This window comes from Salmo salar, chromosome 16 (genome assembly GCF_965601325.2).
Source record: "Salmo salar chromosome 16, fSalSal1, whole genome shotgun sequence".
NCBI lineage: Eukaryota > Metazoa > Chordata > Actinopteri > Salmoniformes > Salmonidae > Salmo > Salmo salar.
The window spans coordinates 89207587-89223405 of record NC_138306.1 but is presented as its reverse complement, the minus strand read 5'-3'; the positions used below and the strand labels follow the sequence as shown (position 1 = coordinate 89223405).

General features: G+C 41.6%; 1 protein-coding gene across 1 annotated transcript in view; it reads left to right on the top strand.

The window, feature by feature from the left end:
- Positions 1 to 617: 617 nt before the first annotated feature.
- Positions 618 to 15819, top strand: part of LOC106574943 (uncharacterized) — a 30441-nt gene continuing 15239 nt past the window's right edge. The window contains exon 1 of the mRNA XM_045696789.2: positions 618 to 1514. Coding sequence (XP_045552745.2) covers positions 619 to 1514 — 896 coding nt within the window. The 5' untranslated portion in view covers position 618. The remainder of the gene's footprint in view (positions 1515 to 15819) is intronic.

The window sequence follows — 15819 nt, the reverse complement described above, 5'->3', positions numbered from 1 at the left end:
TGTGCCAAGCTGTCAAGGCGGCTACTTTCAAGAATCTAAAATACAAGCTATTTTGATTTAACACTTTTTTGGGGGGGGTTACTACATGATTCCATATGTGTTATTCCATAGTTTTGATGTTTTCACTATTATTCAATGAAAGAAAATAGTTAAAATGAAGAAAAGCCCTATAACGGCTGTCGTAGTAATGAAACCAAGGTGCAGCGGAGGATGTGTGTTCATCTTGAAATTTAATTGAAAAAGAGAACAATACAAAAATAAACAAAAGACGACAGCAAAACAGTCCTGTCAGGAAATACTCTAAACAGAAAACAATCACCCACAAACCCCAAAGGAAAAACAGGCTGCATATGTATGACTCCCAATCAGCAACAACGAACTACAGCTGTTCCTGATTGGGAGCCACACACGGCCAACCAAAGAAACAAACTAACATAGAAAAATAAACACAGAACGCCCACCCATGTAACACCCTGGCCTAACCAAAATAGAGAACAAAAACCCCTCTCTATGGCCAGGGCGTTACAAACCCTTGAATGTGTAGGTGTGTCCAAACTTTTGACTGGCACTTTATATTACACCAACTGACTGGTTCTTCTGATGTTCACACAGGAGATCATGTTGAGACATTCTCTACATCCAGAGAGCAACAGCAGGGAGATCACAGAGCTAAGAGGTCTCACCACTGCCCACATTGTGAGGAGATTTTCCCAATTCTATCAAAGCTATCTGTATTTCTGCACTGACTGTGGGAAGAGATTCACAACATCAGGGGTTCTGACAATTCATCAGAGAATGCACACAGGAGAGAAGCCTTACTCTTGCTCTGACTGTGGAAAATGCTTCACAACATCAACTTTTCTAAAAGTTCACCAGAGAACACACACTGGAGAAAAGCCTTACACCTGCTCTGACTGTAGAAAGAGTTTCTCTAACTCGAGCTACCTAAAACAACATGGACGTATACACACAGGAGAGAAGGCTTACTCCTGCTCTGACTGTGGGGCGAATTTCTCTCAACTGGTTCACTTAAAAAGTCACCAAGGTATACATAAAGGAGAGAAGCCTTACTCCTGCTCTGACTGTATGAAGAGCTTCTCTCAACTGGGCTACTTAAAATGTCACCAAGGTATACATAAAGGAGAGAAGCCTTACTCCTGCTCTGACTGTAGAAAGAGTTTCTCTAACTCGAGCTACCTAAAACAACATGGACGTATACACACAGGAGAGAAGCCTTACCCCTGCTCTGACTGTGGGAAATGCTTCATAACATCAACTGTTCTAAAAGTTCACCGGAGAACACACACTGGAGAAAGGCCTTACTTCTGCTCTGACTGTAGGGCGAGTTTCTCTCAATCGAGCCACCTAAAACAACATGAACGTATACACACAGGAGAGAAGCCTTACTCCTGCTCTGACTGTGGAAAATGCTTCATAACATCATCTGAGCTAAAAGTTCATCAAAGAACACACACAGGAGAGAAGCCTTTCTTCTGCTCTTACTGTGGCAACACGTAAATACATGCATTACACTTTTTACCCATAACAGGGGCAGTTCAGGTCAAGGTGTTAGTGCTGAAACTAAGCATAGTTTACAAATGTATCCAAGTGTTGAATTTCTCATTTGCGCTCTATCTCTCAATCTCTCTCTGTAAATCTCCATCTTGTGTTGGTCCACTAGGGACCTGTTGCCATTGTATGAAGTTTTAACCAATAACCTAGACTGTTTGTGTATATGTATCTTGTGTTATCATTTAGCTCATTGGTAAATAAATAATCAACTCAATTTGTGTGGTACGGAATAATTAGTGAGACCCGGGTTTGTGCAGATTTACTAATGATGCGACATTCAGAATGAGACTGAGCAAATGAATTAATTGGTGACTGCTATGAAATCTATATATTCTTTGAGTTAATTTGGGAAACGGTAACTCATTAAACAAACTTTTCCCTTGACGTGTGTTGTATATTTGACACAAATCAGTGTAGGGGATTTACATAATGCTATGAGCTATTAGTGACCTCTGGTGGTGAAGAATTGCCAGTAGTTGTTTTTAAATAATTCAGGTTATAGTGTATGATATGATTTGATTGAACTTTCTACATTAACTTAGATTAAGCAACGTTTTCAGGTTAATTAAAGTTTAATTTCCAAATAGCCTAGACAGGTGTGATTCATCAATAACATTATTTGAATTGAAATTACATTTGCGAGCTCATTAGAGCCAACTCCCACATTACTGATCTGGTATTGTTGGAAGTCCTGCCTTTGCTGGAATCCAGTGGGATTTCAGCTTTCAGGGATAAGTGGTGGTGATGAATAGCAAGTAATTACATTTTTATAATTTCTTGTGACAGCAACCATATGCTCAAATCAAATTTTATTGGATCACATACACATGATTAGCAGATGTTAATGCGAGTGTAGCGACATGCTTGTGCTTCTAGTTCTGACAATGCAGTAATATCTAACAAGTAATCTAACAATTCCACAACTACCTAATACAGACAAATCTAAAGGGATGGAATAAGAATATGTACATATAAATATATGGATGAGCGGCATAGACAAGATGCAACATATGAGATGAGTATTGTAAGATATGTAAACATTATTAAAGTGGCACTTTTTAAAGTGGCCAATGATTTGAGTCTGTATGTAGGCAGCAGCCTCTGTGTTAGTAATGGTTTTTCAGTCTCTCAGTCCCAGCTTTGATGCACCTGTACTGACCTTGCCTTCTGGATGGTAGTGGGGTAAACAGGCAGTGGCTTGGGTGGTTGATGTCCTGGAGGGCAGGTAGTTTGCCCCCGGTGATGTGTTGTGCAGACCGCACCACCCTCTGGAGAGCCTTGCGGTTGAGGGCGGTGCAGTTGCCGTACCAGGCAGTGATACAGCCCGACAGGATGCTCTCAATTCTGCATCTGTAAAAGTTTGTCAGGGTTTTAGGTGACAAGCCAAATTTCTTCAGCCTCCTGAGGTTGAAGAGGCGATGTTGCACCGTCTTCACCACACTGTGTGGGTGGACCATTTCAGTATGTCTGTGATGTGTAGGCCGATGAACTTAAAATGTTCCACCATCTCCGCTACTGTCCTGTGGATAGGGGGGTGCTCCCTCTGCTTTTTCCTGAAGTCCACTATCATCACCTTTGTTTTGTTGACGTTGAGTGAGAGGTTGTTGCTCACGTTTGTTACAACGGGGTACACTGTATGGTATCCAACCAATCTCAACTGATTGGATATCATTGTCTCATTCAATTTAATAAATAAGTTAAATTGCCATACTACCTTTTCAGGTCGTTTATTGGGATAATACACAAACTGATTGAGACATTGTTAACCTTTTCCACATTAACATAGATACAGCAACGCTTTCAGGTATTTTAAAGTTTAATGCCCAAATAGCCGATAAAGGTTGAATTTATCATTAATATTGATAAATCAATAGAACTTTCCCAACTCCCACATTACTGATCCAGTATTGATGATTCATTGACGTCTATAAACTGATTTAAGTCGTGTTTGCAGCTTCCAACTCAACCCTAACTATATAAATTGAAATAACTGATCATCTTTATAATGAGCAAGCTATCGGATGAGTTGCCACCCATTCCCTCGCTAATAAGTGAACCTCCAATCAATCACGGAAAGATTGATCGCTGACCTCCGCAGTGATGCCAATCCTAACTATGCCGAGGGGCTGAGAATGTTAGATCACAATGCCATCAGCGAAAAAACTGCAGATATTGCGACAGACGCTCTCCACAATAGACCATCAGGCACAGACCTTGTGAAGGTCCTCTCCAGTCTAGCCCTAAACTATGCCCACCAGCAGAGATGGACAGTGGTCCAATACCTCAGTGCCCAGCAGAGGCACGAGCAGGAAGCTGTGGAGTTGAAGGTACAGGTGGAGAACCAGGAAGTTGACAATAAAAGCCGACAAAGACAAACAACTGCTAGCCGAGGAACTGCATTTGAGAACAAGCAAAAGGAGGACATTGCATCACTTAATTTCTCGCTCCGCACTCGAGACCTCTCCCTGAAAAACATGACAGATAAGTATGAGGCCGGGCGGAGCAAGTGCGACACCTACGTGTCTAAGATAAACACCCTCAACTCCGAGGTGGACTCTGTGATGCAGCAGAATACCACCCTTAGGTATCATCTTGAGGAACTCCAGAACAGTCACGCGCTATCGTGGGACTACCTAAACGAGCAACCTAGCTCACAACAGGAGCTCAGGGAACGAAGGAATGTAGACGACAGGAGATTTCAGACTTCACCTCTCTTAGGGGTCCCTCAGTCTTTTCCTCTTGGCCATTCGGCCCACAGTAACCTGGCGCCTCCTCGCCAACACAACCAAAGCTTGGCTTTTCCTCTTGGCCTTTTGGCCCACAATTCCCCACAGGAGGGTGCAGATGCTCCCCGCGCACTTGGCAGGGATCGCCTTGACAAAATCGTCAAACCTCTGCGTTTTTGACCCCGGTCCAGGAAAGCCAAACAACACAGACGTTCTTAGCAGACATAGAGGATGCCTTGGATGGCTACCCTAATGCTACAAATACTGACAGGCTTTACCTGTTGAAGCTAATGTCCAACAGACACGTGACACGGTTCATCCGTCTACAACAGCAACACGTGGCAAAATGACTACGCTAAACTTTCCACGGCTTTGAAAGTTGAATTCAGTTGTTCTGCCACTCGCAAACACGATAGCTCGTTGGCTAACAATGTCAAACAACCTCGAAATGAACACTCACAAGCATACTATCATAGGTTTCGTTCAGCTTACTTTGGCATGCTCACTGAAACAGGAATGGAAGAGCTATTGCCTTTCAAACAACTGTTTCTGTCAAACATGTATCCCAACTTCATTAACTTCTTGGGCACTACTACTACTGCCCACATTGGGGCGGCAGGTAGCCTAATGGTTAGAGCGTTGGACTACTAAACGAAAGGTTGCAAGATCGAATCCCTGAGCTGACAAGGTAAAAATCTGTCGTTCTGCCCCTGAACAAGGCAGTTAACCCACTGTTCTTAGGCCATCATTGAAAATAATAAAATGTTCTTAACTGACTTGCCTAGTTAAATAAAGGTAAAATAAAAAATTGCCAATGGGCCTTTTGCCAATTTTGTCTCTTCTGGAGCTTGTGAGCAAAGCTAAGAACCCGGACAGCTAGATTTTCGAGCTCGATCCAGATCAACTGGGTTGGCCTATTTGCCAGGTCGGCCAGATGTGACAAGTATCTCCCCACATCGTCAGAATCCTAAGGAAATATGTGGCAGCCAACCACAAAGATTGAGACTTCAAACTCCCACTGGTACTGATTGCGATCAGAGCCACACGCAACAGGTCTACAGGAATAACACCAATCGAGATGATGATGGGCCGGCAAATTACACTTCCACTGCATCTCCTGTACCAACCGGGAGATGTCGCCAGCAGCCACCGCCTACATGGCTCATCAACACGTGACAGACTTGCGAACCCACCTCCAAACTACCTTTGCGTACGCTCAAGGAAAGTTGGAGAGAAGTGCAGAAGGTGACAAGACCCATTATGACAAAAAGGTGTTTGAGGTCGGGATTATGTGTGGTACTACATATACACCAACCCTGCGGGCGTTGCGGCAAAGTTCCTGCCCCACTGGACAGGGCCTCACGAGATTGTGGTGAAACTGTCACCTGTAGCTTATCAAATCAGAATCAGCAAAGGTCAACAAACCACCACGTCAAAGTGGGTCCACAGGAACCCCCCATGGGAATAGAAGGGGTGCCAGCCAGCACCGAATAGACAGAAACCTAGCAAAGTCAGAGGTACTAAGAAAATTCTTAGGTTTCCTTAGCTGATCTCTTCCAGGAGATCAGCTCGTTGCAGGACAATATCAACAGTGACAACGAACGTACACTACCATTCAACAGTTTGGGGTCACTTTTCTGAAAAAAAACACTTTTTTTGTCCATTTTAAAATAACATCAAATTGATCAGAAATACAGTGTAGACATTGTTAATGTTGTAAATGACTATTGTAGCTGGAAATTTGTGATGGAATATCTACATAGGCTTACAGAGGCCCATTATTAACAACCATCACTCCTGTGTCCCAATGGCACGTTGTGTTAGCTAATCCAAGTTTATCATTTTAAAAGGCGAATTGATCATTAGAAAACCCTTTTGCAATTATGTTAGCAGAGCTGAAAACTGTTCTGATTAAAGAAGCGATAAAACCTACCTTTTTTAGACTAGTTGAGTATCTGGAGCATCAGCATTTGTGGGTTCGATTACAGGCTCAAAATGGCCAGAAACAAAGAACTTTCTACTGAAACTCATCAGTCTATTCTTGTTCTGAGAAATGAAGGCTATTCCATGTGAGAAATTGTCAAGAAACTGAAGATCTCGTACAGCGCTATATACTACTCCCTTCACAGAACAGCGCAAACTGGCTCTAACCAGAATAGAAAGAGGAGTGGGAGGCCCCAGTGCACAACTGAGCAAGAGGACAAGTACATTACATTAGAGTGTCTAGTTTGAGAAACAGACGCCTCACAAGTCCTCAACTGGCAGCTTAATTAAATAGTACCCGCAAAACACCAGTCTCAACCTCAACAGTGAAGAGGCGACTCCGGGATGCTGGCCTTCTAGGCAGAGTTCCTCTGTCCAGTGTCTGTGTTCTTTTGCCCAACTTAATCTTTTATTTTTATTGGCCAGTCTGAGATATGGCTCAGCATCCCGGAGTCGCCTCTTCACTGTTGACGTTGAGACTGGTCAAGTATTCATAAAATGTATATATATATTTTTTTTTACATGGCTAAAAGATAAATAATATCGTACATATTGTTTACAGGAAACTCATTCTACAACTATAGATGAGGTTGGGTGGAAAAAGGAATGGGAGGGAGAAATATATTTTTGTCATGGTCAAAGAAACTCAAAAGGGGTGATTATACTAATTAATATACATTTTTATCCGATTGTGCAAATAGATCCGCAAGGAAGATGGTTTATTTTAAATATGCTATTGGACCAAAAACAGATCTGGCTAATTAATCTATATGGTCCAAATAATGATGATCCACACTTTTTTGAAAATATATTTAATAATCTGTTGAGCTCACAAGCAACGAAATAATCTATTATTATGGTGGGAGATTATAATACGGTTTTAAGAACCTCAATGTAAAGGAAGTCATTCTACAAACTATCACCCTCAAGCACTTAAGGAGATTACAAAGATCATGGATACATTAGAACTAGTGGATATATGGAGGTTGAAAAACCCTGACCTAGTGAGTTATACATGGAGGAGGCTTAATCAAGCTAGCCGTCTTGATTACTTCCTAGTCTTGTTCTTGCTGGCATCAACGTTTTTTTTAAAAGTATTAATATGAGACTGTATGCGATCGGACCACAATCTAATTGGCCTCCACATAGCTCTTACAGAATTTCCACATGGACAGGGATATTGGAAATTTAATTAAAGCCTATTGGATGACAATTTGTTCTTAACAAAGACAAAATAATTCATAATTTACTTTTTTTTTGTACAACATAGCAGATCCCCTTATTGTAGGGGACACTTTCAATATACTTTTAGAGGCCATTCAATACAATACTCATCATTAAAACAAAAGCGGTTTAGGTCTAAAGAGATTAGACTAATAAAGGAAATAGAGGAAGTAACAGAGCAGGTAGATGGTAATGGAAACTGTATTATAGAGGCACAAAATATGTTACAGGAAAAACAAAAAGAACTGGAGGTACTTATTCAAGAACAATCAAGTGTAATGTATTACAAAAATAAAGCCAATTGGATGGAAAATGGGGGAAAATACACACAATTGTTTGAATCTTCAACACAGAAATTCTAAGAAAAAGAATTTACAGAAACTCATTACAAATGATGGAGTTATCCATGATTCACCAAATTAAATTTTGAAAGAGGAAGAAAACATATGCTTAAAATATTTTTCTTTTCAGTCTCCATTTCCACTGAATGATAACTGTAAGGATTTCTTTCCTAATAATAATAATAATAATAATAATAATAATATTAATAATTATAATAATGTAAAATTAACACATTTACAGAAAGACCGGTGTGAAGGCCAACTTACAGAAGAGGAGCTCTGAGGCAATAAAATCTTTTCTGTCTGGAAAAACACCAGGGCTTGACAGTATACCAGTAGAGGGATATCAGACCTTTTTTGATGTACTCAAAGATCCATTAATAGCATGTTTTAATTACTTTTATACAAATGGTAGAATTTCAGGTACTCAACAAGAAGGTCGGATTTCATTACTACTAAAACAGGACCCAGGTGGTAAGTATAAAGATCCAGTCCATTTAAAAAACTGGAGGACTCTAACACTTCACATCTGTGATGTGAAAATCCTGGCGAAATGCATAGTGTAACCGATGTGAAATGGCTAGTTAGTTAGCGGTGGTGCGCGCTAATAGCGTTTCAATCGGTGACGTCACTCGCTCTGAGACTTGAAGTAGGGTTGCCCCTTGCGTTGCAAGGGCCGCGGCTTTTGTGGCGCGATGGGTAACGATACTTTGTGGGGTGTCAGTTGTTGATGTGTGCAAGGGTCCCTGGTTCGAGCCCGGGTTGGGGGCGAAGAGAGGGACGGAACCTACACTGTTACATTGGTGCCGTGACCCGGATCGTTGGTTGCTGCGGAAAAGGAGGAGGTCAAAGGGGGGGTGAGTGTAACCGATGTGAAATGGCTAGTTAGTTAGCGGTGGTGCGCGCTAATAGCGTTTCAATCGGTGACGTCACTCGCTCTGAGACTTGAAGTAGGGTTGCCCCTTGCGTTGCAAGGGCCGCGGCTTTTGTGGCGCGATGGGTAACGATACTTCGTGGGGTGTCAGTTGTTGATGTGTGCAAGGGTCCCTGGTTCGAGCCCGGGTTGGGGGCGAAGAGAGGGACGGAACCTACACTGTTACAATAGCATAGAATACAAAAGGTTATACCAGATATTGTTCATCCTGATCAGACAGGTTTTTTACATGGATGATATATTGGAGATAATATACAACAATTACTTGAAACAATTGAACATTATGAAACATTGAAGATACCAGGTCTGGTCTTCATAGCAGATTTTGAAAAGGTGTTTGATAAAGTACGATTCGAATTTATATATAAATGCCTGGAATACTTTAATTTTGGTGAATCTCTTATACAATGGGTTAAAGTTATGTACAGCAACCCCAGATGTAAAATAGTAAACAATGGTTACTTCTCAGAAAGTATTGAGCTTTTAACAGGAGTAAAACAAGGCTGTCCGTTGTCTCCATATCTATTTATTATGGCCATTGAAATGCTAGCTATTACAATTACATCAAACAAGAACATCAAGGTGTTAGAAATCCATGGGATAAAAACAAAAGTGTCAATGTATGCTGATGACTCGAGTTTTTTCTTAAGTATGCAATCTGGATCCCTGCACAGTCTCATTGAATATCTTGATCACTTTTCTAGCGCCTCAGGTTTAAAACATAATTATGACAAGTGTACCATATTACGTATTGGATCGTTAAAAAAATAGTGTTGACACTACCTTGTAGTTTACCAATAAAATGGGTGGATGGTGAAGTAGACATACTTGGTATTCACATCTCAAAAAATATAAATTCATTTAACACAATTAATTTCAATAGAAAGTTAGCAAAAATTGATACGATTCTGCAACCATGGAGAGGTAAATACTTGTCTATTTATGGAAAAATTACATTGATTAACTCTTTGGTCCAATCACAGTTTACTTACTTACTAATAGCATTGCTTACTCCAGATGATTTGTTTTTAAAACCATATGAGCAAAAAATATTTCATTTTATTTGGAATGCTAAGCCAGACAAAATTAAACGTGCCTATTTATATAATGAATATGAGTTTGGTGGGCTAAAATGATTAAATATTAAAGCTTTAAATCTCTCACTAAAACCTTCACTCATACATAAATTATACTTAATCTACTGGAAAACCAATTTGGGTTTAAGAAAAACTCATCCTTTGTTCAAAAATTGCTTTTTTGCCTTCATACAGATTACTTCTCATTTCCGACTAATTGAAAATGAAATTTTGTTTATAGTATTGCCCTTTCTTAATCAAGCCATACAAAGCTGGCTACAATTTCAGTTTTGTCCTCCAGAAAAGATAGAACAAATATTACAACAAATGTAATGGTTAAACTCAAATATACTGCTCAAAAAAATAAAGGGAACACTTAAACAACACATCCTAGATCTGAATGAAATAAATAATCTTATTAAATACTTTTTTCTTTACATAGTTGAATGTGCTGACAACAAAATCACACAAAAATAATCAATGGAAATCCAATTTATCAACCCATGGAGGTCTGGATTTGGAGTCACACTCAAAATTAAAGTGGAAAACCACACTACAGGCTGATCCAACTTTGATGTAATGTCCTTAAAACAAGTCAAAATGAGGCTCAGTAGTGTGTGTGGCCTCCACGTGCCTGTATGACCTCCCTACAATGCCTGAGCATGCTCCTGATGAGGTGGCGGATGGTCTCCTGAGGGATCTCCTCCCAGACCTGGACTAAAGCATCCGCCAACTCCTGGACAGTCTGTGGTGCAACGTGGCGTTGGTGGATGGAGCGAGACATGATGTCCCAAATGTGCTCAATTGGATTCAGGTCTGGGGAACGGGCGGGCCAGTCCATAGCATCAATGCCTTCCTCTTGCAGGAACTGCTGACACACTCCAGCCACATGAGGTCTAGCATTAGGAGGAAACAAGGGCCAACCGCACCAGCATATGGTCTCACAAGGGGTCTGAGGATCTCATCTCGGTACCTAATGGCAGTCAGGCTACCTCTGGCGAGCACATGGAGGGCTGTGCGGCCCCCCAAAGAAATGCCACCCCACACCATGACTGACCCACCGCCAAACCGGTCATGCTGGAGGATGTTGCAGGCAGCAGAACGTTCTCCACGGCGTCTCCAGACTCTGTCACGTCTGTCACGTGCTCAGTGTGAACCTGCTTTCATCTGTGAAGAGCACAGGGCGCCAGTGGTGAATTTGCCAATCTTGGTGTTCTCTGGCAAATGCCAAACGTCCTGCACGGTGTTGGGCTGTAAGCACAACCCCCACCTGTGGACGTCGGGCCCTCATACCACCCTCATGGAGTCTGTTTCTGACAGTTTGAGCAGACATATGCACATTTGTGGCCTGCTGGAGGTCATTTTGCAGGGCTCTGGCAGTGCTTCTCCTGCTCCTCCTTGCACAAAGGTGGAGGTAGCGGTCCTGCTGCTGGGTTGTTGCCCTCCTATGGCCTCCTCCACGTCTCCTGATGTACTGGCCTGTCTCCTGGTAGCGCCTCCATGCTCTGGACACTACGCTGACAGACACAGCAAACCTTCTTGCCACAGCTCGCATTGATGTGCCATCCTGGATGAGCTGCACTACCTGAGCCACTTGTGTGGGTTGTAGACTCCGTCTCATGCTACCACTAGAGTGAAAGCACCGCCAGCATTCAAAAGTGACCAAAACATCAGCCAGGAAGCATAGGAACTGAGAAGTGGTCTGTGGTCCCCACCTGCAGAACCACTCCTTTATTGGGGGTGTCTTGCTAATTGCCTATAATTTCCACCTGTTGTCTATTCCATTTGCACAACAGCATGTGAAATGTATTGTCAATCAGTGTTGCTTCCTAAGTGGACAGTTTGATTTCACAGAAGTGTGATTGACTTGGAGTTACATTGTGCTCGCCAGACGTAGCCTGACTGCCATTAGGTACCGAGATGAGATCCTCAGACCCCTTGTGAGACCATATGCTGGTGCGGTTGGCCCTGGGTTCCTACTAATGCAAGACAATGCTAGACCTCATGTGGCTGGAGTGTGTCAGCAGTTCCTGCAAGAGGAAGGCATTGATGCTATGGACTGGCCCGCCCGTTCCCCAAACCTGAATCCAATTGAGCACATCTGGGACATCATGTCTCGCTCCATCCACCAACACCACGTTGCACCACAGACTGTCCAGGAGTTGGCGGATGCTTTAGTCCAGGTCTGGGAGGAGATCCCTCAGGAGACCATCCGCCACCTCATCAGGAGCATGCCCAGGCGTTGTAGGGAGGTAATACAGGCACGTGGAGGCCACACACACTACTGAGCCTCATTTTGACTTGTTTTAAGGACATTACATCAAAGTTGGATCAGCCTGTAGTGTGGTTTCCCACTTTAATTTTGAGTGTGACTCCAAATCCAGACCTCCATGGGTTGATAAATTGGATTTTCCATTGATTATTTTTGTGTGATTTTGTTGTCAGCACATTCAACTATGTAAAGAAAAAAGTATTTCATAAGATTATTTCATTCATTCAGATCTAGGATGTGTTATTTTAGTGTTCCCTTTATTTTTTTGAGCAGTATATTTGTAATTTTTAAAAATTTATTTAGTGTTTTCTATGGTGCCAAAGTCCAGGGACAATATTACAACCACAATTCAAGTATGATCCACTTACTATTGGGGAATGGTACCAGAGAGGAAGCTTGCGTTTCCCTTTCCATGCCTCATTGTTCAGAGTGGAAGAGCTGTGAACTCACCTGTGATGGTCCACATCTACCACAACCTTTGCTATTGTGTTAGTAAGCGCCACAGCATTTTAGGAAGCCATTGTTCAAAATGTGTTCATACACACAGTAACAATGGGAAGGGATGTAGCATGAACAGGGGAGGACCAGGAGGTCGATTTGAGACCTCTATTTAGGACTGGGATCCTATCCAGAGTTGACAGATTGACAGTGAGTACAAACCCAGCCTGCCTCTCTCCTTCCACACTGAGTACAAACCTACAGTCACTGGGTCCTGATTGTGACAGTGGATCCCAATTTGCACTGCAGGATCGAAAGTTGGTATCAGTGAAACTGGAAGACTGCAGTCAAACACTGGAGCTGAATGTCATCATTAAAGATGAAGAGGAGGAGAACATTGGGAAATATTTTATTAATGGTAAAACCAGGTTCTAGCTATAAATGCTATTAATAAATTAAACCTCCATAAGTTATGACCCAGTCTATTGCTGTGTTGAATTATGACATTACACATCACTGAAGAACTTCCAACTGCACAAATGTAGTTATGAAAGTTCAATCAGTAAGGCTGGTCTGAATGGATCGTCACTTCATTGATCTAGTAAACTCTATGGTGCAGTGCAGCTGACATAGATTAAGCCTAATCCTAGAATAAATTCCACTTTTAAACTGTACTAACTGAAATGGCTTTTCTCAGACACGGTTTAAAATAGTCTCAGATTTGTCCTAGTCTAGATTTTAAGTCAGGATGATTTAATCTAGATCTCAGCAGTGGGGAGCCATGAGGGCCTTCAGAGAAGGCTAAGGCTTGATAAAAATGTATATATTTTTTAAAATAAAATTTAGTTTCTAATTTGTATTTCATCGTTACAATTATTTTCATTTGTATTTCGTTTTAACAATAATTGTAAACATTTTCTAATTTCATCTCTTCAGTTGTTGTTGGAAAGAGAAGGGTTAACACTGAAGAGAAAGAAAATATCCAATCAGGATTTTCTTTGGTGGTCTCTGGGTAGAAAAATCTAGCTAGCTCAGCCAGCCATAAGCAAGAGTCTTTGGTAACAGCATATATAGATTGTGTCTGAAAGTGGGCGTGTTGACTGAAGTGGGAGGATCAACAGAGGTGGGTGTATGGAAAGTGAATCAGCTAATTGAGAAGATTTGTTGCCACTCAAGACCGTTTTGTGTGGCTGATTTGATTGTTGCACAACCAGTTGATTGTTTGACAACTGTAGCATTTTATCTAAGCAAACCCCTAACCTTTTTCCTAACCTTAACCTCATTATCCAAACCGGCCACGTTAATTATCCTAACCATTTTCCTAATGTTAACTTCATTCTCCAAACCGGCCATGTGAATTATCCCAACCTGCCAGGTTAGTTCTCTTAACCTGCTATGTAAACATTACGCTGATCAGCATGCACCTGGGTATGGTTGGTCTGACCAATAATGGAGTGCTGATGTTAAAATTCCACCTTTCCAGAAACAAGTCTCTCACCGTTGTCGCTTGTTATAGACCCCCTTCAGCCCCCAGCTGTGCCCTGGACACCATATGTGAATTGATTGCCCCTCATCTATCTTCAGAGTTCGTACTGTTAGGTGACCTAAACTGGGACATGCTTAACACCCCGGCCGTCCTACAATCTAAACTAGATGCCCTCAATCTCACATAAATGATCAAGGAACCTACCAGTTGCAACCCTAAATCCGAAACCATGGGCACCCTCTTAGGTATCATCCTGACCAATTTGCTCTCTAAATACACCTCTGCTGTCTTCAATCAGGGTCTCAGCGATCATTGCCTCAATGCCTGCATGCGTAATGGGTCTGCGGTCAAACGACCACCCCTCATCACTGTCAAACGCTCCCTAAAACACTTCAGCGAGCAGGCCTTTCTAATCGACCTGGCCCGGGTATCCTGGAAGGATATTGACCTCATCCTGTCAGTAGAGGATGCCTGGTTGCTCTTTAAAAGTGCTTTCCTATCCATCTTAAATAAGCATGCACCATTCAAAAAATGTAAAACTAAGAACAGATATAGCCCTTGGTTCACCCCAGACTTGATTGCCCTTGACCAGCACAAAAACATCCTGTGGCGTTCTGCATTAGCATCGAATAGCCACCGTGATATGCAACCTTTCAGGAAAGTCAGGAACCAATATACTCAATCAGTTAGGAAAGCTAAGGCTAGCTTTTTCAAACAGAAATGTTATTAATTTTATTATGAACGCATTAGATTGACAGTAACAGTAGTCAGATTAGGCTACAGGTAAAACAAATGTTAAAAAACACTGGCTGTTGTTGACAACGATATTCAGTTAATATTCATATTGTTCATATTTAATTCAGTGATTGAAATGATGAGCCCATCCCTCAGTAGCCTATTCCAGCAGGTAATTGAGAAATTGCCTCCCTTTCATGTTGAATAAATTAGTCTGGAAATTTGAAGTAAGCAAGCTGCTAAATCGTTCAGTTTACATCTTGCCTACATCTTGTCTAGGCTACTGTAGACTATCTGAAATGATATGTAGGTCTATCAGGCTACCTGCCTTTATCCAAGCAAACTATGTCAAAATGTAATTAGAAACATAAACTCAGATTTTAGTCTGTTGCCTATGTCTTTTGAAATGACAAGTCAATCTCGCAAATAGGTCATTTATAACGGTTGTAGTCTTACAATCTGGCACATAATAACTGCACAATTGCCATAAATTAGCCTAACATTCGTTTTTTTTATGTTCATCCAAATGTTTCTTGCTCAGAGATTTCGAGATCCTCTGCCAGCTTTCATCTCTCAAACTCTCCTGTCGGATTTATCTATAGTTATGCACATGCGCAAAGGGTATTTATTTACAATAATGAACCTGATTCAAGCCCTGAATGCTGATTGGCTGAAAGCCGTAATATATCAGATCATATACAAGGGGTATGATAAAACATTACTTTTTACTATTCTAATTACGTTGGTAACGAGTTTATAATAGCAATAAGGCACCCCTGGGGTTTGTGGTATATGGCCAGGCACTCCGCGTTGCGTTGTGCTTAGAACAGCCCTTAGCCGTGGTGTGTTGCCCATATACCATACCCCCTTGTGCCTTATTGCTTCATCAAGTCGACATTCATTGATAGAAAATGATCTGGTGAGTTTAATAAAGGTGTTATGTAAAGGTCGTACAAAATGTGTTATATCTGGAGTTTCCTCGGACAATGAGGTTCATCTTCTTATGCAGAAGATTCCTGGAGTGTTTGGAGC